Source organism: Ovis aries, chromosome 10 (genome assembly GCF_016772045.2).
Source record: "Ovis aries strain OAR_USU_Benz2616 breed Rambouillet chromosome 10, ARS-UI_Ramb_v3.0, whole genome shotgun sequence".
Lineage (NCBI taxonomy): Eukaryota > Metazoa > Chordata > Mammalia > Artiodactyla > Bovidae > Ovis > Ovis aries.
Window position 1 is genome coordinate 16,421,449 of NC_056063.1, and position 26,024 is coordinate 16,447,472.

The 26,024-nt window shown below is 39.5% G+C and overlaps 1 protein-coding gene across 8 annotated transcripts in view; it reads right to left on the bottom strand.

Annotated features, from left to right (window-relative positions):
* The window catches only part of ZC3H13 (zinc finger CCCH-type containing 13), a 102,361-nt gene that overhangs the window by 13,056 nt on the left and 63,281 nt on the right, over positions 1-26,024 (bottom strand). For all 8 annotated transcript variants that reach the window (XM_012184404.5, XM_012184401.4, XM_012184403.4 and 5 more), the window contains 6 exons: positions 25,278-25,742; positions 13,044-13,235; positions 8,040-8,595; positions 4,783-4,886; positions 3,245-4,423; positions 2,095-2,607 (listed from right to left, as the gene is read on the bottom strand). In XM_012184404.5, the coding sequence (XP_012039794.2) occupies positions 2,095-2,607; positions 3,245-4,423; positions 4,783-4,886; positions 8,040-8,595; positions 13,044-13,235; positions 25,278-25,742 (3,009 nt within the window). The remainder of the gene's footprint in view (positions 1-2,094; positions 2,608-3,244; positions 4,424-4,782; positions 4,887-8,039; positions 8,596-13,043; positions 13,236-25,277; positions 25,743-26,024) is intronic.

Genomic DNA, 26,024 nt, shown 5'->3' on the forward strand with positions numbered 1-26,024 from the left:
TTCAGAAGGATGCATTAATTTCTTTATCAAAATAAATACAATTTTTAAAAGCTTGCAAACTAATTACTAGGATTAATTTGAAGTTTAAATCTTAGCTCATAATATTTTATTCATGATATGAAGAACTCTACAGTGGTGAGGTAGAAATATAAGTGCCATTAATCCCCATCCCCCTCCACCACTGATCTCCCAATTCATCTCCCCTATGCCAATGTTTTCCTTTAATTAATAAATGCAATTTTAAAAGATTGCTGTAATATAATTTTAAAGTATTTTTCTTATTAACCACTAGTGTATCTTCCATTTCTTTTTTTACCAACTTGTCTCAACTACCTATGCTAAAGCTTTGTCTCTTGGTGAGTTACTTGTAAACCTGAATTATCATAGTACTACACAGTACATTTAAGATTTCTAAGCAGGTTCTATCCATATACTTTACTGAGTTTACAAAACTAGGTTTCAAAATGCAACAGTATCTCTTACAGATATAAACTTGCAGCAAATAAACTATGGGATGTTTCTAGTCATTTCTAATAATTTTCTACTCTATTAATTCTGTACTAATCTCCTCATACCCCCACCAATTCACTTCTAAACAATTTTAACAACTTTATTATACAAATATACATCTAAACATAAATGCAAATAAAAGGGTTTTTAACTTTTCAAGCTTATTAAACTATCCTACTTTAAGTGGGTAAAGTTTTTCATTTCACTTCTAAATCTCCATGCCACATTATCCATGATCACAACCAATGAATGGTATATTTTAGGGATGAAGGGCACATATTCCAATCACAGGAGAGTGATTATAATGATTAGTTCAAATTACATTCAATTATACCCCAAGGTTGTACCTCCAATAGTACTATGGCTCACAAATTGATGCTACTGAAATTCAAATTTTAGATTAAAATGAATGTGACGACCACTGAGGTAGAAACGTTTTTGTCAAGTAGAAAAAAATATGTTAACAGTTTGGTGTATTGAAATATATCTAACCAAATAACCAAAAGATACAAGGATGTTTATAGTTTTAAAAGAATGTGAACAACGTTATTCTGGGACTAGTGCTACAGTACAGCAAATGAAAGGAATGTAAAATAGTACTGCTCATGTACTAAGCATCTAAGAAGTTTCTCAGGGGCTTAAAGTGGAAACGGCACATAAGCGCTGGTATCAGAATTGGACAGTTCATGGAAGCAGAATTTCCAGGAGCATTCTCAGGAGAGGCCATTACTATTGTTACCCTGGGCTATAATTCATCACAGAATAAGACGTAGGACAGGTATGGACAGGCAGGACAGATTTTCATGCATCAGCTATTTATTGTGTCCTTGCTAGAGGCGTGAAGATAAAGAAATAAAAACCTATGGTGCCTAACAAAGGAGTACAATATAATGGGGAGAGAACCATGGAAAAATAATTTACAATATGGTGCAGAGATGCTATTAAAGATGTATAAACAAGGTGCTTTGTCAATTTTAAAGAGCACCTTTAGCAGAGACGGTTTCACAGAGGAAATAATCTATAAACTGGGACTTGCTGTTTGAGTAAGAAAAGATAGAAGGGAAAAAGTCTGTCAGGCAATGGGAAGAGCAGGCTCAGAGAAGGCTTCAGGAGGGAGACCATCCAGAGAACAGAGGTGAGTCAGTTTGTACAGCAGGCTGGGGGTGAAGGATGGACAACAGAGGGCCGCAGTGGAGGCTGACTCTGACTGGGAAAAAGGGTGTACGTGGCCTTCTCAGAGTCCCTCATTCTACGAGCTGGTAGTCAGTTTTAATAAGGGACCTGAGCATCCACAGATTTTACTACCTGTGGCGGGCTCTGGAACTCATTCCTGCAGATACTGACAGACTGAAGGATGACTATAATTTTATCTCATTTAGGCTTATTAGAACCAAGTCTACCTTAAAAGTACTAACGAGTACAAGTTTTTTAAGTATCACAGGCCTTTTCCTTACAAAATCTATTTTCCCTAAAACAATGGAGTCAATCATCATATCAGATAACCCTTCAAAAGGAAGTACTGGTTTCCTATGAGATTTGAGACGAAACGGGGGAGAGAAACAGACGGAAAGGAGTGACACTCACCTTCCACACTCTCAGTCCTCTCAGCTCTACTTGCATCTTCAAATCCCTGCACAGATCCCAGATCTTTATCCAGCCTTTCTTTATCCAAAGCTCCAGAGTCTCGGGAGCCGCCTTCTAGGTCTCTGTCATGGTCACTCTCCAGTTTGACTTCACTGCGTTTTACAGACTCTACTTGAGAACCTTCAAACGTTCTGTCCCTGTCCCTCTCCCGGTCCCTTTCCAGGGCATCGGAGAGTAGTCTCTCCCTCTCCCTGTCCAAGTCTCTCCTTTTGTCCCGCTCCCTCTCTCGTTCCCGCAGTCGATCCCGTTCCCTATTCCGGGGCCAATCTTTATCGGCATCCCGCTCCCAGTCTCTCTGCCGGACGTCCCTCCTTTCCCGCTCTCTCTCGTGCTCATAACGGTCGCGCTCTTGAAGCCTCTCTCTGCTGTCAAACGACCCCGATCTTGAATGGACCTGTCGATCTGACTCAGGAGAACTTCTTCTGGAACTATGGCTTCTTGAATCCTGGCGATCTAAAATCAATGTACCATATACAAAGACTTAACACATGATAAATTAAAATTTACAATTTCTCTTTTTCGGTACTTATTTTAGATTATCCAAAGAACTCATCTTAAGGAAAAAATTCATCTCAAAGAAAAACATCCACCACTCTTCAGTAGTGTCAAATATGCAAAAAGCATGTTTGTTTCCTTATTTCCACTATAACCACAAAAGATCTTTAAAGAAATATGTAAAAATAAGTAAGCATTAACAGAACTGACCATTTCATTATGTACCTCCTCCTCTTCCCCCTACCTCATTTACACAGTCAACAGAGAAAAAGCACTGGTTGCAAGAAGCAGAACCAGGTTAAAATTTTTAGGCATCAATAGAGAACCTGAACATGTAAGTGCTTTCCACCAAGATATACTAAGATGCTGGTGTTAAACTGAGTGAGTGAATGTACCTCTACTCTACTGGTATTAATGTGATAATAGGTAACATCATGGTGGGATGGCTAAGCGTTTTAAGCTCCTTGAAAAAATTTAAGGCAGTGTATAAACAACTTATCATTTACTTTAAAATTATAATTTGAACAAAACATAAAAATGTACAAAATACACTCACATAAGAAACACTGGTTAGGTTACAATTTGTTTTTATTACCTGAGGAAGTACTTCGACTAGGTTCTCCACGCTTTAGCTGATCAATCCTGGATTTTCTCTCTCCTGTGATTTCCAGACTTTTAGTTTTTTCTCTGTCTCTTGAGCCGCTATGCAGCACTCTCTTTCGACCGTTCTGGTCATCCCCACTTCGATGAGCAGAGTCGTTGGATGGGGAGCGGAGACGGCCAGACGTGTGACTGCGATTGCTCCGGTTGCTGCCGAGGCTGCTGCTCCGCTTCTGATCCACTGGCTTGCGATGCGGTGCGTCTTCTATAGTAACATGAGGCGCCTCTACCTTTTCCGCTCGTGTTCTGTGGCACTTCCTATGGGAGTCTTCACTGGTAAAAGATGTATTGGTGGTGAGGAGGGCGGAGGTGGAGATGGTGGTGGTCGATGTGCTGAAGGCCGTGGCAGGGGTGGCCGCGGTAGCAGACAGAGGAGGCGGGGGAGGAGGGAGAGAAGACGGCGAAGGGGTCCTTCCAGGGGTGGCGGCAGTGGCGGCATGCTCTGGCTCCGTCAGATCCGTGCGGTCAGGCACGTCCTCATCAGACCAGTCACTGAACGCTGTATCCTCTTTCTTCTGAGGGTCCTCCAGAGCGCCATCCTTATCACTGGGCATGTCAGCCGGCTCCTCTTTGGCTGTGATAGGCGGAGTCCTCGGGCCTCTTTTCTTCTTACTCTGCTGCACCGTTTCTTCATCAGAGATGTCAGAATCACCTCTGGACCTCTTACGCTTCTTTTCAACACTTTTCTTCTTCTGTCCTTTTTTTGGTGAAAATACTTGAGCATCTTCAGACGCTATCTCTGTGTTACCCCTCCCCATTCCAACATCATCGTCTCTCTTTCTCTTAATAGGCTTCTTCTGAATCTTTGCTTTTCTTTTGCTCTCCTCATAAGCTCCATCAGAAGTGTCTCGATCTTCAGATGGGTGGTGTCCTGTCAGGTCTTGTGAACGAGTTCTGGAGCTCTCTGTTATTTCTGTCTGTTCTCTCTGCTTATCTACAGAAGAAACTTTCTCTTTGAAATCTTGCTCTTCATAGCGCCTTGAACTTTCTTTTCTTTCTGGTTTACGATCGTCTTCTCTCCATCTACCCTGCCTGTCTTCTGTAAGGTGTGATGGACTAAGAGAACGTGATTCTTGAGGTCGAACAACCTGGCTCAAGAGTCTGTGTTTTTCATCTAGACCAAAAGATAAAAGTCATCAAACTTTCATCATGTTAACAATACTGCATGTTACCTATAAGTAACAAACCAGTGTCTCCCTTTTCATTTTAAAAGTTTAAAAATAGCAATAATTTCAGTAAAAACCGAAGTACGGCTTTACTACAACTAGTGGGAAATGACAAGTGCCACTGTGGTAAAACGACTACATATTTCAAACACATAGTTGTTTTTAGTCACAATGTGATATATTCAGAAGCAGCAGAGCAAGTAAAAATTTTAAATCTTAATTCATCATTCCCTATTGATGTAAAAGAATTGTCTCATGGTTGCAAGTGAGTCTGACTCTAGAAACAGGGAACACAGATTCTGCTTACTTTTATCATCCCCACTGTTGTAGGCGTCACTGTCAGGAGAATGCTCTCGCCGGCGCTTAGGTGACTGACGAGGGCTAGGACTCCCTTCATTTCTATAGCGCTTCCTAAATCACACAAACGTAATTTGTAAGATTTCAGGGGATGAAAAAGATTTGTTTTTTTTTTTACTATTATTTCTTACTATAACTAGAATATATAATTGTAGGATAACAATACTATCAGAGCTATCTGTATCATACAAAGGGCATTTATTTAGCATCTTTAACAAAATTCTTCATTTGTTGAGACTTAACGATCGTGGACTAAAATACATGGCACCATCTCTGCTTTTTTCACCATACATGTAGAATTGCTCACTGACATTCACCAGGTTTAATTACTGTAAAGTGGTAACACAGCAGAGGATTCAACTCTACTAAAACTTATTCATCAGTTTTACTGTTTTATGATATAGAAATACCTTTTGTTGGAAAGCCAAATGAGAAAACCTAGTATTGGCTTTGGGGTCAAATAAGACTTGAGTTCAACTTTTCGTCATGTTATTTATTGTGCAATTTTAGATAAATTCCTTGAAGTCATTCTTAGCTTTTTCATCTGAATATAGATGAAAAATGGGGGTTCATCTCATAAAACTGCAGTGAGGAATAAATTTGTTATGTCATAAGCCCAGTGCCTGTCATGTTGTGGGCACACTGATAAAAACTGGTTCTAACTCACCTCTTAGAACTAAATCATCTACTTAATGACAAATTAATAAAATAATTCATATGTTCACTATTTTTTACTCTTTAAACTTTAGATGACTAGTATTCTGTATCTCTGGATACTTAAGTTATTCTAGTGTTTTCCTATATTTTCACTGAATTTTGACCACTTTTTTTTTTTTTTTAACAAATACTGTTTATAAATACTATGGCCAGAAGTTGAGTAACACTGTAGCACATGAGCACATGTACCTCCTTGATGGCCCATTTATACAGATGAGCAACCAGGTAGAAAATGAGGCCCCAGATGTAGTATGACACCTGACAGGCCCAAGCTTGTAACAATTCCTTATCTAAATCTCCTGCCATCATCAGGTAGTCTATTTCCCCATCCTTTGAATCTGGGCTAACCCAGTGACTTACTATGTTCGACAAGAGGATGTGGTGAAAATGACACTGTGTAAGTCTGGAGATTTAGGACTCAAGAGGCCTTTCAGCTTCTGCTTTTGCCTTCTTGGTATGTGTCTACTATCATATGCAAAAACAGAGTTTAGATTATTAGAGGAAAAGAGGTCAAGATGCCCTAAGCAACAACCAGCACCAATTGCCAGACATGTGAGGAAGCTGACCTGCTAGATTGACTGGAGAAACAGAGTGATCCTACGTGAGAATAGCAGAAGAGCCACTCTGCTGAGCTGAGTCAAACTGCCAACCCACAGAATCATGACCAAATAAATGGTGGTGGTTTTAAACTTCTACCATGACAATATACTGAGATGACAATAGATAAAAACATCAAGATATTTATCTCATATACTAAGTTACTTTATTGAGTAGCTGACTACTAAATTTCTGGGCCCCTTGTCAATGGTTGGAATATTTAACCATGACAAGCTCCAAGAAATACTGTACTTTGAGATCAGAAGCATGAAAAATATAATCAAAGCATAGGACTAAAAAATAAATAACAAATATTTCAGAATTTTAATCTTAGAAGATACAGAGTTAAAGAGGCCAGAGAAAAGAGAAAGAATACATATTTTGTGCCTACATGTGTTAAAGGTAATATCTGAATTTTATGTTTAATGTGAGATATTTTCTTTTAATGTGGAGTGAGGGAAGCCAGAGAGTGAACTATAGAAAACCACGGCTACAGACTGAAGGGAAGGCAAGACCTAACGGAAGAAGCCTCCATTTCTGTGGTATGTTGCTTGTCTATAACCAAAATCCATAACAGCAATGATGAAAATACCTAAAGCAGAGAATGTATTCACCATGAGGCAAATGAGCTAGAAGTAGGGGCAAAGAAACTGAAGCTATATAAATGATTTTCAGTTTGTCTTAACAAATTTAACCTTATCCTCTATTCTAGTTGGCATTAAAAGAAAAAAAAGAAAGGCCTTTAATTCCGATGTTCGGTTTTAGGTCTGTAAAACCTCAAAATTGACCAATCAGAGTCTGGGATTCTCATGGCTATAGTGACTGGCTTAGCTTTCTTGTTTACTCCTCAACTGAAGGCTATAACTGAGCTGACAGCTATAACCCTGGGGTCATCCTAGCCGTCATTTGGGGAAAAGCTTTCTGAGTCTAAAACTAATACATAAGAAAATAGTGCAGAAATACCACTCTTGATGCTTTGAGAATCTGAGTATAATCACATCAGAACAAATAAAAACCCTGGACTTCCCACATACCTGAGCAAATAAAGTTTTTGGTATTAAAAAAAAAAGTGAGAGTAGGGGGGAAAAGAAGAGAAAATGCCCTCAGTATGTAACAACAACACATCTTTTTATTGCAGTAACCCTTGCAATGCCATGGACTGTAGCCGGCCAGGCTCCTCTGTCCCTGAGATTTCTCAGGCAAGGATACTGGAGTGTGTTGCCATTTCCTTCTCCAGGGGCTCTTCCCAACCCAGGGATCTAACTCACGTATCTTGCTCGGCAGGCAGGTTCTTTACCACCGATCCACCTGGGAAGCCCACACTAAACAAAACAACAACTATAACTCCACAGTCCAGAGAGGACCCCTCTCTCTCTCATCATCTTCGGTGGTTCCAGAAGTTCCTCAGTTCTAAGACATTATGAATGCTTCTGCAGCCTTCAGGCGGTGATTCTGAACTTCTAAGTACACAAAACTCATTAAGGACTATCAGGAACAGGACAAGCATTATGTCCTGGTGATAAGCCAACTCTATTAACTTGTTATACAGTGGATATGAAGGGATGAGATACAAATCCACTGGTTCTACCACTGTTAGGTTGGATTCCTGTTAAAAACAAGTCTCCAGCAGTCAAACCAACGTGCCATCAAAAATGGCTGCAGTCAAACAGTAAACAAAAATTATTAACTGTATCCGCTCGATACAGAAATAAAATGAGAAAACTGTTACTTTTTCCCCGACAATTCAAAAGATGTTGCTTGCCAAGTATAGATAATAAAGCTGAGATACACGAAAATGCAGAGGAAAAAGAATGAACAGGGTATTGCGGGCCCTTGAGAAACTTAATGTACGGGACTTTCTGAATCGTAAAGGCCCGGCTCGCGGTCACTCACTTGGACTTTCTCTCCTCGTGGCCGTCTCTGGGGTTCCGGTCTTCCCGGACGTCTTCCCGCTTTTCCCTGCGGTCCTCGCGAGCTTTCTCCTTGTCCTCCCACTCCCTCTGGCGCTCGCGCTCGCGCTCCCTCTCCCTCGCTCTCTCCCGCTCGCGCTCGCGCTCCCGCTCCCGCTCCCTCTCGCGCTCGCGCTCCCGCTCCCTCTCTTCGCGCTCGCGCTCTTTCTCCCGCTCGCGCTCCCTCTCTCTCTCCCTCTCTCTGTCGTGCTCCCGGTCTCGCTCCCGCTCCCGGTCTCTCTCCTTCTCTCTTTCTCGCTCGCGCTCGCGCTCCCGCTCCCGCGCCCGCTCTCTTTCCAGTTCTCTCTCTTTCTCTCTCTCCCGGTCCCTCTCCCGCTCGCGCTCCCTCTCCCGCTCGCGCTCCCGTTCGCGGTCTCTCTCCCTAGCCCTTTCGTCTCTTCTATCATCCGTTCTGTCTACTCTCCGTTCCTCTCTCCTTTCATCACGCTCAAGCTCGTCATTCCTTCCCTGATGTCGAATTGGTGAGCTTGGTCTTTGATCTACAATGAAAATCAAGTTTCATCAGTGATTAATTTGACAGATTAAAGCTATTATATTGTTAAGACAGTATGGCAAATCTTAAATTTTATCTGTGTATAGGCAACAAATATAAATCAGGTACCATATTTACTTTTAATCATCCAAATAATCACCACTAAATGTTTAAAAATATTCTTTTCTTAAAGGTAACTTTTATTTGCCCTCTACTGCGTTTTCTGCTCCCACCTCCAGCTGGTCCGCCTTTCATCTTTCTCTGCATGCTCCCTACCGTGCCTCCAGCCCACTGCTCCAACCCCGCTTTCTGCCATCTCTACCCTTCACCTCTGATCGTCTCTGTCCCCCCAGCAGGCCCTGAGAACACTGGTGGCAAAGGACAGGGGCAGCAGGAGGTGTAGAACATTGGAGCTGAAGGAAAAAAATTTCCCTCAAGTCACACCTCTAATTTCAGGCCGAAAATATATACACAAAGTGTAGCTACTATGTAAGGAAAATACAGAAGAACAAAACATCTGTCAGTATTTGCTGCTGTGATATCAATTTATCATAAACTAGAATATTAAGGATACTGATGCTTAGCAATCTTGAAATAAATATAAAAAGTGTTTATTAGTGATCTATATTTATAAATAACTACTAACAAACTGAAAACCTTAATCATATAATTACTCAGATGAGCTGTTTTCTTAAAATGTTAAATGATAACCTCATCAAATTTATATATATATATATATATATATATTTAATACATGAATCATATAAACATAGACTGAATGCATGCTGTCCAATATGCCCAGCTGAGCAAGAAACTAGTCTGGTATCAAAAAATGTCTAAGAAAATGGCATGAACCTTTCCACAGAGATAGCCATTTTTGAAAAGCAGGTCACTGTGCCTGGATCTAGGCTACTACAATGTCTCTATTTTCACACTACAAAGTAATGTTTACTAGTTAGTCATAAAGGTCCTAATACAATATGGCCAACAGGGTTTGTACATGAAATCTCCAGCATCAACTTATTAAGCAGAATAATTTTAGGATATTTGTAGGGAAGGGGTCAATATAGTAATTTGAATTTCCTTTCTTATCACAGATAAAAGAGATAAGAATTATCCATGCTTATTCTTTAGAGGTTATACATCAAGCTATGAAAGTTCATAGAATTTTAAAACTGAAAGAAAACTAAACTCTGTCTACCCTCCCTTTCCTCTTTTTCTTCTTAGAATATATGGTCCAAAAGTTGATTTATCAAAGTCACAAAAATGGTAAATACATGAGGCTCTCAGGACTAGAAGTCAGTTCCCTTACACTCCCCCCTTTTTTTTTTAACTTTTGCTGAAATCAATTTAAATTTAAAATGGTTCCATGTACTATACTCTAGTTCCTGGAAAACTATATACTCATGTCTTTGTCTGAATTCCTGGTTTGGGGGTCATACTAATGTCACAAAGATTATAAAACAACCTGAAACAAATTTAATACTGTCATTTATAGCAATTCATATTTGAAATTTATAATTATAGCAATGTTAGGGAATAGACTGCTTTATTCAGGCAAGCTTTTTCTGACAAATGAAAACTCTCATCTTCCCAACCATACTGACAAAGTTCCATACTTCAAAGAAAATGGAAAGGAACATCACTTAATACATCTCATCTTCTGTATCCTTCCCCAAAAACGTGTTTTTCAAAGATATACCTCTCTTCACATATTTCCTTACTTTTTAATGAATGGCATGCCCACTCATGAAACCCATTCTGAGTTTTCCAAGTCCCACTGTATTCAAGTACCATAAATTTCACTCTCAAAATATTTCTTTTTTTCATTTCCTCTCTCAATTCCTACAATTCATATTATTAACTTAGACTCTGGTCAGTTCTTCTTGGATGCCCATGTTATCAGTGGTCTCATGTTGTCTTTGGTCTTTTTGTAGACTCTCTAATGCTTTTATTTTTATTGATGAAAACTTTTTTTTTCCCCAACTGCTTTAAAAAAAAAAAAGGCTGTTTAAAAGTACTTATTATAGGCAGTGAAAAAGGCAATTAAATCCACATTTGTTAGCCTGACTTATTAGGCCATTTACAACATGGTCCTTTTTCCTAGCTTCTTTCCTTTCCTTCCAATTGTAGCACACCTCTGCTCCAACCTCATGATTCTTTACTCTCCAAAGCATATGTTTTTTTCAGTCCTGTGTGTCTGCACGTGCTAGACTCTCTACCTGACAGTGTTTCTTCCATGGCTCCTTCTAGCCAACTCCTATTCATCCCTCAGGCCCTAATTCAGATGTCTCTTCAGGATGCTTTTGTGGATTGCCTCAGAATTCTAGGTGCATCTTTGTCTTCTCACAGGACTTCACACAGTAATAGTATGTATCATATCTGACTGTCTACCCTAATCAGCTTGTGAAGAAAATTCCTGAGCACAAGAACAAGGTCCTGAGCACATCTCTACCTCTGACCTCTACCCATCTCCCTTTGCTCACCATACTCTAGTCACCCTTTGCTCACCATACTCTAGTCACACTGATCTTCTTTCAAATTCTAGGACATATGAAGTTATTTCCCATCTCAGAGAATTGGCACATATTCTTTTCTCTGCATATAATGTTTTTACCCTCAATACCTACAATGCTAGCTTCTTTCCTTGCATTTATGCCTCTGCATATATGTCATCTCAAATTTTTTATAAGCACACTATTTAAGGAAAGTAGGTCCCACTCATCCTTTATTTCTATCTGGGTCTCTTGGATGTTTCCTTGATAGCATCTACCAATCATTCCTTTCTTCAGGGGGCATATCATCCCTTTTATAAAGTTCTATAAGTGTAAGAACTGTTGTACTCCCCAAACCCAGCAAAGTGCAGGGGTACTCAATATTCATTTGTAGAATATATAATCAAAAGTATATTTCTATTTCAATTGTACAACTGATATTTACTGAGGTACTTATAGTAAAATAAAATAGAAACAATAGGACATGTAGTCAGAAAACCTACAGTTTGAATTTTAGCTTTAGAACTTTATTCTCTGACAATGAAAAGAATCATTACCCTTCTCTTGGCCCAAGTCTCCTAAATTATAAACACAGATTTCCTTATCATACCTAAGCTCACAGATTTTGAAAGATAAAAGGATTTAAAACATACATTTTCTGACTTAATAAAGAATATTAAGCCAGAGAGTATATAAAGAGCAACTTTCAAAGTTCTTGGTAACTCAATACATATGTGGACTGAAACCAAATGTTACACTGAATTCAGGCATGAGATGAAAAAAATCTGAGAGGGACATCAAACTAGAAAAAAAGAAAGAAAGTAAGATATTAAAAAAGCATTATCAGGACACAGTGTTAGATTAAAGAAAATAAAGACTGGTGAATCAGTGTTTGGGAAGAAATAATTTCAGGCATTAACACAGATCATATCAACTCCAGCCTCATCTGTAACTAAGGAAATCATACACATCTTTCAACCCAAACGCATTAAGCTTGTTATAACAAACTCAACTCAGCAGCGCGCATCTATGTCTCTGATCTCATCTATGCTCTCAAAAGTACAAGCTGTCTTAGTGTCTTCGCTCTCCTCTTATTCCTACCCATATCAAAATGAATGTTGCCTTATATATAAAACAGCCCACTCTGAAGCATCAACACTGAGTTCCCTACTCTGTCAGGTCTTACATGACGTTAACTTCAGCATTATAGCAAACCTTACTTTGGTAACTAGGTAAAGTTAGTAAGACCTTCATAAGGTCACAGATGCTCAAAGGCCTAACACGTACTGACAATAAAAGCTTGTTTAAGAAAGTACTTATAACCCTTCTAAACTGCTTTTTAGTATCTTGCTTCAATACTGATTTAAGAGGTTTTCTAGTAGAATAACAGAAAATGTTTAGCTTAGCTTAAAATATACAAGAATATAAAGTTAGCTAAACTAAGTAATACATATTCTCAGGAAGGAACACAAATAAATTGTTTCTCCAGACAGCCCCTAACCCTATCATCACTGCCTCTGTCTTGTTCCTCTCTGGCAGTCCTTACAAGTCTGTCTGTCACAGTTAGTGAGTGAGTGGTCAGGACACTCAGATGAGAAGCTATCTCCTGAATCAGAAATACCTGAAACAGCACCCAAGCACCTATGTTTTTTAAAACACTGTGAGCGGTTTGGTTAAGGTAAGAGACATACAGCAAGGCACCTCAACTCTTGCAGTATGCAAGTACCTACTAATTCAGTACCTGCTCTGTTACCAAGTGAGTACTGGTAGCCAGTTATTTAGATAATCTCTACTAAACTAAGTAAAAAAAGATTATATGAATAAATAGCTTAAAGTGTGCCAACAAACAAAAGTCTTAAAAGATATTTTATGTTAAAAAGTAAACTGATAATGGTTGGAAAAAACTACAATTCTCCCAATCACTGTTGGTAACTATTTAATAGTATCTCAGTTAACAAACCTCTCTCTCTGTTGTCGCGACGGTCTCTCTCCCCGTGTCTTCTCTCAAAGGAAGAATCTCTTGCTTGCTCTCTGTTGTCCCTCTCAGGGTATCTGTCTCTTTCAGGATAGCTGCTTCGCGTCTCCCAGCTGTCATGATAGTTGCTACTACTACTGTGACTATCAATCTGAGAACCTCTTGTGCCTCGACTTCCTAAACAAAGGATATTCACACAAATATTTAACACATATACTTCATTCAACAAGTTGTCAGTCACAATCCTTCCTCCCCCAAAACATATAAAGATGTGTGGGTTGTTGTTGTTGGGTTCTTTTTGGTGAGTTTTTATATTTGAAAGTGTGGTAATCATTGTTGAAAATGATATTATATGCTGATTAGAATACTCAAAGTGTCTAATGACTGACTTGAGTAAGCTTAAGTCCTCATTTTCCCTTCCTATAAAAAAAGGACACTTAATGAAATCATAAAGCAAACAGACTCATTTCAATTAAGCCAAAAAACAATGGAACAAAAAATAAAAATTAATGCGTATCTAAATTACAGAAATGCCATGAAAACATTTAAAATATGAATTACGGATATATCACATTGACTACACTTTATAATGAAAATATTATAATATAGAACCAAGGTACTTTGTTGACAGTAGGTGATACCTGAAAATTTTCATTAAAAAAATTGGGAAATGAATGTTCACAGTAGCTTTGTTATAGCCCCAACCGTAAAGTCTTTCAATGGGTGAAAGGCTAAACAAACTGTGGTACATCCAGATCATAGTATATTATAAATTACAAACTACTGATACACGCAATTACTTGGAAACTTAAGGAAATTCTGCTAGTGAAAAAGCCAATCTCAACAGGATGCACACAGCAAAATTCAGTTTATGTAATACTTGTGAAATAATAATTACAAGATGATAGACATATTAGTGGTGGCCAGGGGTCAAGGACAGGGAGGGGATTTGAATGTGGCTACAAAGGGATAACAAAGGGAGTCCTGTGACGATACAGTTGAGGATCCTGATTGTGGTGACGGTAATGCAAGACTACAGAGTCACTATGGAAAATATTGAATAGTATAGAAGGTCATAAAAAAACTACAGAACTACTACCTGATCCAGCAGTTCCAATTCTGGGTACAGAGCCAGAGAAACTGAAATTAGGATCTGAAAGAGAGATCTGTACTCCCATATCTGTATTCCCAGGTTCACTGCAACATTATTTACAACAGCCAAGACAGACACGACCTAAATGCCCAATGATAGATGAATGCGGGGAAAATGTCATATATACATAGAATACTCTGGCCACCTGATGTGAAGAGCCGACTCATTGGAAAAGACCTTGATGCTGGGAAAGACTGAAGGCAGGAGGAGAAGGGGACAACAGAGGATGAGATGGTTGGATGGCATCACTGACTCAATAGACATGAGTTTGAGCAAGCTCCAACAGACGATGAAACCTGGCATGCTGCAGTTCATGGGGTCACAAAGAGTCAAATATGACTCAGCGACTGAACAACAACAGATATATATATATATATAATGGATCTGTCTTTGTTGTTTTTAGTCACGAAGTGGTGTCTGACTCTTTTGCAACTCCATGGAATAGAGCCTGCCAGGCTCCTCTGTCCATGGGATTTCCCATGCAAGAACATGGAGTAGGTTGCCATTTCCTTCTCCAACTGATCTTCCCGACCCAGGGATGGAAACTGCGTTTTCTGCATTGGCAGGTGGATTCTTTACCCCTGAGTCACCTGGGAAGCCCTATGAAGGATTATTCACCCTTTAAAAAGAACACAGTCCTGCCATTTGCAACAACATGGAAGACATTTTGCTAAGTGAGATAAGTCAGACACAGAAGGACAAATGCTACATGATACCACTTATATGTGGAAACTAAAATAGTCACACTCATTGAATCAGAGAGTAGATAGAATGGTTTTACCAAGGGGCTGGTGAGAGGGGGAACATGGAGGACTAGTCAAGAGGTACAAAATTTCAGTACTACAAGATGAGTAAGTCACAGAGATCTACTGTACAGCATGGTGTCTACAGTCTCGGAAACTCAAAAATCTGGTAAGAGGACAGATCTTACATCAATAGCATTCTCATCACACACACATACAAATAACAATAGAGTGAGAGGAAATTTCACATGTTAACGGCACAGATTGTGGTGGTGCTTTCAAGGGTATACACTTATCTCCAAGCTTATTAAGTTGTATATACTAACTGTGTATAGATTTCTGTATGTCAATCATACCTCAGTAAAGTGATTTACAAAAACTGCATAGAGCTACACACACATCTTACAGGTAACAGGCTTTGAGCAGTGAAAGAATTATAGTATAATTCTAAATACTTTAATTGGGATGTTTTAATAATCAAAATATATATAAAGACTATTTTAATAATTAAAGACTAGAGGAAGAAATTTTAAAAAGACTACAAACGAGCTACATATAACATCAAGGAATGAAAAGGTAAACAGATGCTAAGAGAAAATTGGTTAAAAAAAAAAAGTCATGTCTGAGGATACAACTCAGAAAATGAAAGAGAGAAACAAAGATGGAAAACTTGAAAGTTAAGAATCAAGGAGAACACAATGGGAAGACTGAACAAATGTCTGAAAGTGAAAGTAAAGTTACTCAGTTGTGTCTGACTCTTTGCAACCTCATATCCCTGAGATTCTCCAGGCAAAACTACTGGAGTGGGTTGACATTTCCTTTTCCAGAGGATCTTCCCAACATAGGGATCAAACCCAGGTCTCCCACACTGCAGGCAGACTCTTCACTGTCTGAGCCACGAGGGGCTCAAACATATATCTAATTATATGCTAAGATAATAAAGATTGAAAGGATAGAATAAGCTACATCATACAGATGCTAACCAAAAGAAATCTGTGAGTCAGATAATCGTTTTCAGACAAAAAGATAACATTCAGGATGAAGAGGATCATTCTGTAACAATAAAAGGAATAATTTGCCTTATATGTACCTATGAGCAAAGCCTCAAAATATTCAAAGCAAAACTTGATCAAATCACACAAAAATAAACAAATTCAAAATAATAATGGAAGATTCAGCTCACATCTGTTAAGATAGAAAAAGCAGACTAGAAAGAAAATTAAATGTAGATTTGAAAGCATGATTAACAAACCTGACCTCAGAGATATACTTTACATACTTTGCAACCATTAAAAGCACATGCAGAATACATGAAAACTGACTGATGAGCCACAAAATCAGTCCTAACAAAAAAAAAAAAGCCAAAAACCTGAGTTCAAACAGTCTCTTCCAATAACAATTAAAATTGAGGGTAGGGGACTGTGTGGGTCACAATAAACTGTGGAAAATTCTGAAAGAGACGGCAATACCAGACCACCTGAGCTGCCTCTTGAGAAATCTGTATGCAGGTCAGGAAGCAACAATTAGAACTGGACATGGAACAACAGACTGGTTCCAAATAGGAAAAGGAGTATGTCAAGGCTGTATATTGTCACCCTGCTGATTTAACTTCTATGCAGAGTACATCATGAGAAACGCTGGGCTGGAAGAACCACAAGCTGGAATCGATTGCCAGGAGAAATATCAATAACCTCAGATATGCAGATGACACCACCCTTATGGCAGAAAGTGAAGAGGAACTAAAAGCCTCTTGATGAAAGTGAAAGAGGAGAATGAAAACGTTGGCTTAAAGCTCAACATTCAGAAAAAGAAGACTGGCATCTGGTCCCATCACTTCATGGGAAATAGATGGGAAACAGTGCAAACAGTGTCAGATTTTATTTTGTTGGGCTCCAAAATCACTGCAGATGGTGATTGCAGCCATGAAATTAACAGACGCTTACTCCTTGGAAGGAAAGTTATGATCAACCTAGATAGCATATTCAAAAGCAGAGACATTACTTTGCCAAAAGAGGTCCATCTAGTCAAGGCTATGGTTTTTCCAGTGGTCATGTATGGATGTGAGAGTTGGACTGTGAAGAAGGCTGAGCACCGAAGAATTGATGCTTTTGAACTGTGGTGTTGGAGAAGACTCTTGAGAGTCCCTTGGACTGCAAGGAGATCCAACCAGTCCATTCTAAAGGAGATCAGCCCTGGGTGTTCTTTGGAAGGAATGATGCTAAAGCTGAAACTCCAGTACTTTGGCCACCTCATATGAAGAGTTGACTCATTGGAAAAGACTCTGATGCTGGGAGGGATTGGGGGCAGGAGGAGAAGGGGATGACAGAGAACGAGATGGCTGGATGGCATCACCGACTCAATGGACAAGAGTCTGGGTGAACTCCGAGAGTTGGTGATGGACAGGGAGGCCTGGCGTGCTGCAATTTATGGGGTCACAAAGAGTCGGACATGACTGAGCAACTGAACTGAACTGAGGGGATTTATTTTAAAAGCATGATTAGAAACTTAAAATCCTATTTATACACAACTCATGAGTCAAAGAAAAAACCATACCAAACTTCAGAAAGTGTTTAGAACAGATAAATATAATCAGACTGTCAAAGAACAAATAAATGCTCATTTATACATAAACTGTTCTCTTTTAGAAAAGAGAAAAAACAGAAGCAACACTTTCCAACACATTTTGATCTCCAAACCAAACAAAGACAATATTAAAAATTAAAACCTATGCAATGGTATGCTGGTTCCAAAGAGCAACCAGTGTGGTTCTCTTCTCATCTTCACACTGAGTGGCGTTGTTAGCAGCTCATAATCTGCTATGGTAGGAGTAATTTATACTATAGAAACAAGCATCAGCTACAAGCCAGGGCTTTCTTCCTGAAGAGTAAGTTGTTAAATATTTACACTCATACACTAATTATATGGCAACCTCAATTATAAAAAAAGATTTTATGTCAAAATTAAATTTTAACAAACCTATTTTGGAACTTTTAAAAGAAATGAAATGTAAATTTATTTTAGAAATGCAAGAATAGTTCTGAAAGTGAAAGTGTTAGTTGCTCAATTGTGTCCAACTCTTTGCAATCCCATGGACTGCAGTCCACCAGGTTCCTCTATCCATGGGATTTTCCAGGCAAGAATACTGGATCCTACTTCCTATTCCAGGGGATCTTCCCGACCCAGGGATCGAACTCAGGTCTCCTGCATTGCAGGTGGTTTCTTTATCATCTGAGCCACCAGGAAAACCTATTTAGAAGAATAGTTGTAAATTTTAAAAAAAATTAACATAAGTAACAAGGTAAAAGAGATGACTATATGATCTTCTCAAAAAAAACAGGCATGACAGAAGCTGCCAGCTAAGTTAGGAAAATAGGAGATACCCTTTGCTGGTAGCTTAGCTATAAGAAACTCCTGATAATGCAGGAGCCGCAGGAGACACAGATTCTATCCTTGGGTCGGGAAGATCCCCTGGAAGAGGGCATAGCAACCCACTCTAGTATTCTTGCCTGGAGAATTCCACGGACAGAGGAGTCTGGCTGGCTATAGCCCCTGAGAGTGCAAAGAGTCGGACATGACTGAAGCGACCTTGCACACACACACGCACCCTTAACACAATAAAAAGCATCTGCAAGTGGAAAAGAACTCCCCTGCCAAGGGAGAAGACTAGGGCTCAATTCCCAGGTTGGGAGGATTCCCTGGATAAGGAAATGGCAACCCACTTCAGTATCCTTACCTGGGAAAAGGAAACCCCACTAACAGAGGAGCCTGGTGGGCTATAGTCCACAGAATTGCAAAGAGTTGGACACAACCTGGCAACTAAACAGACAACAAAAATCTACAAACACCATGCTTAACAGTAAAATGTCAGCAATAATTCCTTAAAATCCGAAACAAAGCAAAGAAGCCCACTGTAGTCAAAAATGCATTGAAACAGCTGCTCAGCAGTTTACTGACAACGAATAAATATTACTCAGAAAGAAGAGCCAAATATGTTTATTCCCAGATGTAAAATATGTATAAGAGAATCTAATTATATCTACCAAGAAAATACAGCAACATCATATTGTAAGATGAATATAAAAAATTTAATTAACATTCCATACACCAGCAATAAGCATCAGAAAATGTTTTAAAATATATCATTTGGTGTGCCTGTATGCATTCACTTAAGCACTATTAAAAACCAAAAAAAAAAGTCACTTCAGTGATGTCCAACTAAGGACCATAGCCTGCCTGGCTCCTCTGTCCATGAGACTCTACAGACAGGAATACTGGAGTGGTTTGCCGTGCCCTTCTCCAGGGGATCTTCTCAACCCAGGATCGAACCCGTATCTCTCAAGTCTCCTAAACTGAAGGCAAGTTCTTTACCACTAACGCCTCCTGGGAAGCTCAAACATAAAGGATTTAATAATTTACGGCACACCCTATGATATACACTATGCACCAAAAGGAGGATGTGGCTATTTACCAAGCTGACTGATATGTAACTATCTCCAAGATATTTTAAAGGGAAAACAGCAAGTACAGAATATATAGTTTTTTTTAATATAATATTTTTAAAAATTATCTTTGTAAAACCAGAAGAGAAGGTGAATAAACATACATATTTGCTTGTATAGCATGTTCTTCAGTTCAGTTCAGTCGCTCAGTCGTGTCCGACTCTTCGCAACCCCATGAATCACAGCACGCCAGGCCTCCCTGTCCATCACCAACTCCCAGAGTTCACTCAGACTCACGTCCATTGAGTTAGTGATGCCATCCAGCCATCTCATCCTCTGTCGTCCCCTTCTCCTCAAGCCCCCAATCCCTCCCAGCAACAGTCTTTTCCAATGAGTCAACTCTTCACGTGAGGTGGCCAAAGTACTGGAGTTTCAGCTTTAGCATCATTCCTTCCAAAGAAATCCCAGGGTTGATCTCCCTCAGAATGGATTGGCTGGATCTCCTTGTAGTCCAAGGGACTCTCAAGAGTCTTCTCCAACACCACAGTTCAAAAGTATCAATTCTTCAGCACTCAGCCTTCTTCACAGTCCAACTCTCACATCCATACATGACCACAGGAAAAACCATAGCCTTGACTAGACGGACCTTAGTCGGCAAAGTAATGTCTCTGCTTTTGAATATGCTATCTAGGTTGGTCATAACTTACCTTCCAAGGAGTAAGCGTCTTTTGATTTCATGGCTGCAGTCATCATCTGCAGTGATTCTGGAGCCCCCAAAAACAAAGTCTGACATTGTTTCCACTGTTTCCCATCTATTTCCTATGAAGTGATGGGACCAGATGCCATGATCTTCGTTTTCTGAATGTTGAGCTTTAAGCCAACTTTTTTACTCTCCTCTTTCACTTTCATCAAGAGACTTTTTAGTTCCTCTTCACTTTCTGCCATAAGGGTGGTGTCATCTGCATATCTGAGGTGATTGATATTTCTCCTGGCAATCTTGATTCCAGCTTGTGTTTCTTCCAGTCCAGCGTTTCTCATGATGTACTCTGCATAGAAGTTAAATAAGCAGGGTGACAATATACAGCCTTGAGGTACTCCTTTTCCCATTTGAAGTCAGTCTGTTGTTCCATGTCCAGTTCTAATTGTTGCTTCCTGACCTGCATACAGATTTCTCAAGAGGCAGGTCAGGTGGTCTGGGATTCCCATCTCTTTCAGAATTTCCCACAGTTTATTGTGACCACACAGTCAAAGGCTTTGGCATAGTCAATAAAGCAGAAATAGATGTTTTTCTGAACTCTCTTGCTTTTTCCATGATCCAGCGGATGTTGGCCATTTGATCTCTGGTTCCTCTGCCTTTTCTAAAACCAGCTTGAACATCAGGAAGTTCACGGTTCACATATTGCTGAAGCCTGGCTTGGAGAATTTTGAGCATTACTTTACTAGCATGTGAGATGAGTGCAATTGTGCGGTAGTTTGAGCATTCTTTGGCATTGCCTTTCTTTGGGATTGGAATGAAAACTGACCTTTTCCAGTCCTGTGGCCACTGCTGAGTTTTCCATATTTGCTGGCATATTGAGTACAGCACTTTCACAGCATCATCTTTCAGGATTTGAAATAGCTCAACTGGAATGCTATCACCTCCACTAGCTTTGTTCGTAGCGATGCTTCCTAAGGCCCACTTGACTTCACATTCCAGGATGTCTGGCTCTAGATGAGTGATCACACCATCGTGATTATCTGGGTCATGAAGATCTTTTTTGTACAGTTCTTGTGTGTATTCTTGCCACCTCTTCTTAATATCTTCTGCTTCTGTTATGTCCATACCATTTCTGTCTTTTATCAAGCCCATCTTTGCATGAAATGTTCCCTTGGTATCTCTAATTTTCTTGCAGAGATCTCTAGTCTTTCCCATTCTGTTGTTTTCCTCTATTTCTTTGCACTGATCGCTGAAGAAGGCTTTCTTATCTCTTCTTGCTATTCTTTGGAACTCTGCATTCAGATGCTTATATCTTTCTTTTTCTCCTTTGTGTTTTGCCTCTCGTCTTTTCACAGCTATTTGCAAGACCTCCCCAGACTGCCATTTTGCTTTTTTGCATTTGTTTTCCATGAGGATGGTCTTGATCCCTGTCTCCCGTACAGTGTCACGAACCTCAGTCCATAGTTCATCAGGCACTCTATCTATCAGATCTAGGCCCTTAAATCTATTTCTCACTTCCACTGTATAATCATAAGGGATCTGATTTAGGTCATACCTGAATGGTCTAGCGGTTTCCCTACTTTCTTCAATTTAAGTCTGAATTTGGTAATAAATCAGCTGGATACATACAAAACTGGCTAGGATCAGGTCAGGAATAGAGCGGAGGCTTTCACTATATATCTTTTCACAGCTCTGAAATTCTGCACCATGTGAAAGCATTATTAAAAAGAGAATCTTTTGGAGAAGGAAATGGCAACCCACTCCAGTACTCTTGCCTGGAAAATCCCATGGATGGAGGAGCATGGTAGGCTACAGTCCATGCGGTCGCAAAAAGTTGGACACGACTGAGCGACTTCACTTTCACTTTTGACCAAAATAACTACATCCCTATGGAAGAGAAAGACAAGAGGCGTCAAAGTGTTTGAGTTTCTCCTGCCCTGTATCTTCCTCTTCTGAAGCCAATGCTATATCCAATGGAAAGAACATACGGAATTTGAGAATTAATGAAATCTTGGTTTATTTCTCCTTCTGTATACTCTATAATGCCCTGAGTAATGAGGGCACCCCACTCCAGTACTCTTGCCTGGAAAATCCCATGGACAGAGGAGCCTGGTAGGCTGCGGTCCATGGGGTTGCGAAGAGTCGGACACGACTGAGCTACTTCCCTTTCACTTTTCATTTTCATGCATTGGAGAAGGAAATGGCAACCTACTCCAGTGTTCTTGCCTGGAGAATCCCAGGGATGGAGGAGCCTGGTGGGCTGCCGTCTATGGGGTCACACAGAGCTGGACACAACTGAAGTGACATAGCAGCAGCAGCAGCAATGCCTTATTTGGGGCTTCCCTTGAGGCTCAGATAGTAAAGAATCTACCTGCAATGTGGAAGATGCGTGTTCAATCCCTGGGTTGGGAACATCCCCTGGAGAAGGAATGGCAACCTGATCCAGTATTCTTGCATGGAGAATTCCAGGGACAGAAGAGTCTGGTGGGCTACAGTCCATGAGGTCACACACAATCAGACACAACTGAGAGACTAACACACACACATACACACACACACAAAGTAGTTTAAAAGTCAAGTGGGAGATTTGATTCATTACTGGTATACTGGCTGGGGCTAAACCATAAGACTCATGACCCGGGTCACAGAAAATTACCATAATGTCTTATTTATCATTTGTAAATTCTAAGGCAAAATGTTGTTAAGGACTTCAAACTTGTCACTGATTTGGTATCAATCAGTTATTAACTTTTTGTAAATTTCTAAATAAAAGCAAAATAAAAGCAGATCTACCCTGTGGGGCCTCCAGAACAGAAACCCAGAAGCATCTGCTTGGTATCCATGTGCTGATACATATGTGATTTTAAATAGAGTTCTTTAAGAAAAGAAAATGTTGAGGTTGCCGCTAGTGGAAATATATACTGTGGTGCTAAAATTCCACCTATAAACTATTCTCTTGTTTTTATTTCACTAGAGTTTGGGTTAGGATAATTTTGACATAAATGAAAGTCTATTGTTTAAACAGAATTTATAATACTCTATTGCTTCTAGCTAATACCCTATAATTACCATTCAGTGTGAGTTTTTTGGTACATATGTATCAATGCATAACAAATTTTTACATTTTATAAAGCCAAATAAAATACGTTTAAAAAAAAAAGAGAGAATTTTTTAAAAATACCATTTACAATGGCAACAAAAATAGAAGTTACCCAGGAATAAAACATCCACAAGACCTTAAAAGAAAAAGTTATTAATCAATAAATTTAATGTATTTGAAGTAAAAATCCAACAGTTTTTTCATGAAGCTTAAAAAAAATTCATTTTTAAAAGACAGCCTTCAGAATGGGAGAAAATAATAGCAAATGAAGCAACTGGCAAAGAATCTCAAAAATATACAAGCAACTCCTGCAGCTCAATTCCAGGAAAATAAATGACCCAATCAAAGAATGGGCCAAAGAACTAAATAGACATTTCTCCAAAGAAGACATACAGATGGCTAACAAACACATGAAAAGATGCTCAACATCACTCATTATCAGAGAAATGAAAATCAAAACCACAATGAGGTACCATTTCATGCCAGTCAGAATGGCTGCTATACAAAAGTCTACAAACAATAAATGCTGGAAAGGATGTGGAGAAAAGGGAACCCTCTTATACTGTTGATGGGAATGCAAACTAGTACAGCCGCTATGGAGAACAGTGTGGAGATTCCTTAAAAAACTGGAAATAGACATGACCCAGCCAATCCCACTGCTGGGCATACACACCAAGGAAACCAGAATTGAAAGAGACACGTGTACCCCAATGTTCATCACAGCACTGTTAATAATAGCCAGGACATGGAAGCAACCTAGATGTCCATCAGCAGATGAATGGATAAGGAAGCTGTGGTACATATACACAATGGAGTATTACTCAGCCATTAAAAAGAATACATTTGAATCCATTCTAATGAGGTGGATAAAACTGGAGCCTATTATACAGACTGAAGTACGCCAGAAAGGAAAACACCAATACAGTATACTAACGCATATATATGGAATTTAGAAAGATGGTAATGATAACCCTGTATGCGAGACAGCAAAAGAGACACAGATGTATGGAACAGTCTTTTGGACTCTGTGGGAGAGGGTGAGGGTGGGAAGATTTTGGGAGAATGGCATTGAAACATATAATTATCATATGCGAAATAGATCACCAGTCCAGGTTCGATGCATGAAACAGGGTGCTCAGGGCTGGTGCACTGGGATGACCCAGAGTAATGGGATGGGTAGGGAGGTGGGAAGGGGGTTCAGGATGGGGAACACATGTACACCCATGGTGGATTCATGTCAATGTATGGCAAAACCAATACAACATTGTAAAGTAATTAGCCTCCAATTAAAATAAATTCATTTATATATTAAAAAAATATATGAAAAAGCAAAGGGCTAAGAAAAGCCAAGACAACTATGAAAGAGAAGGTGACTGGCCTTCATCTTACTGTGGAACTATAATAAACCAACAGGCCTACAGAAAGAGTAAGAATGGTCAGAATTCTGCAGCAGTGTTTTGGGGAGGGGAGCAAAGTGGGTGGAGGAAGAGAGATGTCAAAGTTGACCCAGTCCAGGCAGTGTGGAGACAGTCAAATTCACTTAGGTAGGTGGTTACTGATGATAATGGTGATGCCAAATCCTTTTTAGAGGAAGATAAGAAAAAGTGACTCAAGATCCTGACATGCGATGGTTTAAGGTGGCTTTGAAACAAGCACAAGTACTGAAGAACACGAGTAAGTCATTTCTGACACCACCAACTTTGAAAGTCTATTGTTTCAAATCCCATTTTAATGATCATTTTATATTTACCTATTTATTAGAAATTACTTTTTTTTTTTTTTTTTGCCTGATAGCAATTTTCTTAGTGTTCCACACTAACCAAGATGGTAGCCACGACTGCACATAACTCAATCGGGGGGTGTGGGGGGTCGGAGTGGGTCGGGGGAGGGTCCCTAAGTCAGGCCCCATTTATCTTCTGCTACTTTAGCTAATAATTCCTACTCAGAATTTATAGAGAAGATGAGAAATTCAATTAATTGAAAATTACTTTGACAAAGTGATAATGAATGTCAGAAATAAATCTTAGATTTCATAATTTCTATATGAACACACAAGATACAGTTCACTGACAAGTCAAAAACCTTACCCTTTTCAGGCATCTCTGGAGCTCTTGCTCTACTTCTGCCCATCCGGTCATTCCTAATCTCACTTCGAGACTCATTTCTGGAGTCATTCCTTATTTCAGTGCGAGAACTTTCTTCTCTCAGATGGTTTCTGCCATAACTTCGGGATTCTTCCTGATACGTGTCCTCCTTTCGATGAGCATCTCGACTTTCACGGTCCCTGTAGTCGTGGGCATCACGAGCAGACCGAGAATCCCTGGGGTCACGGCTCTCTTTGTTATCTCTGCTATAATCTCTCATCTCCCTGGAGTCCCGAACATCTCTAGTGTCTCTTAGTTCCCTTCGGTCTCTCGCATCTCTGGTATCTCTCCGATCCCGCCCATCTCGAGGTTCTCGGTCATCCCGGTGGTCTCGAGAAGAGCTCTGATCCTGTTCATACTCTCGTTCTTCTCTTGTGTCCTTTTCTCTGTCCCTTTTACCTCTAGTCTCTGTAAACATAATTTTGGAAATACACTGTAATTCCTTTCACAAAATTGTAGGAAACTAGACAGTGTATTCAATACAGAGCTTTAAAATTTTTATTACAATGGTAATTCACGTTTTTTACAAAAATTAAAAGGAGAAAACATGGGCAAATAAGAAAATTAAACCTATCTGTAAGCTAAAATTCCAAACGTAATTTTATTAACACCTGGATTATTTGTCTTGATTGAACAAACTTTGAATATGATATTCTGGTATCAACATACCCATACACAAGATCTGAAACA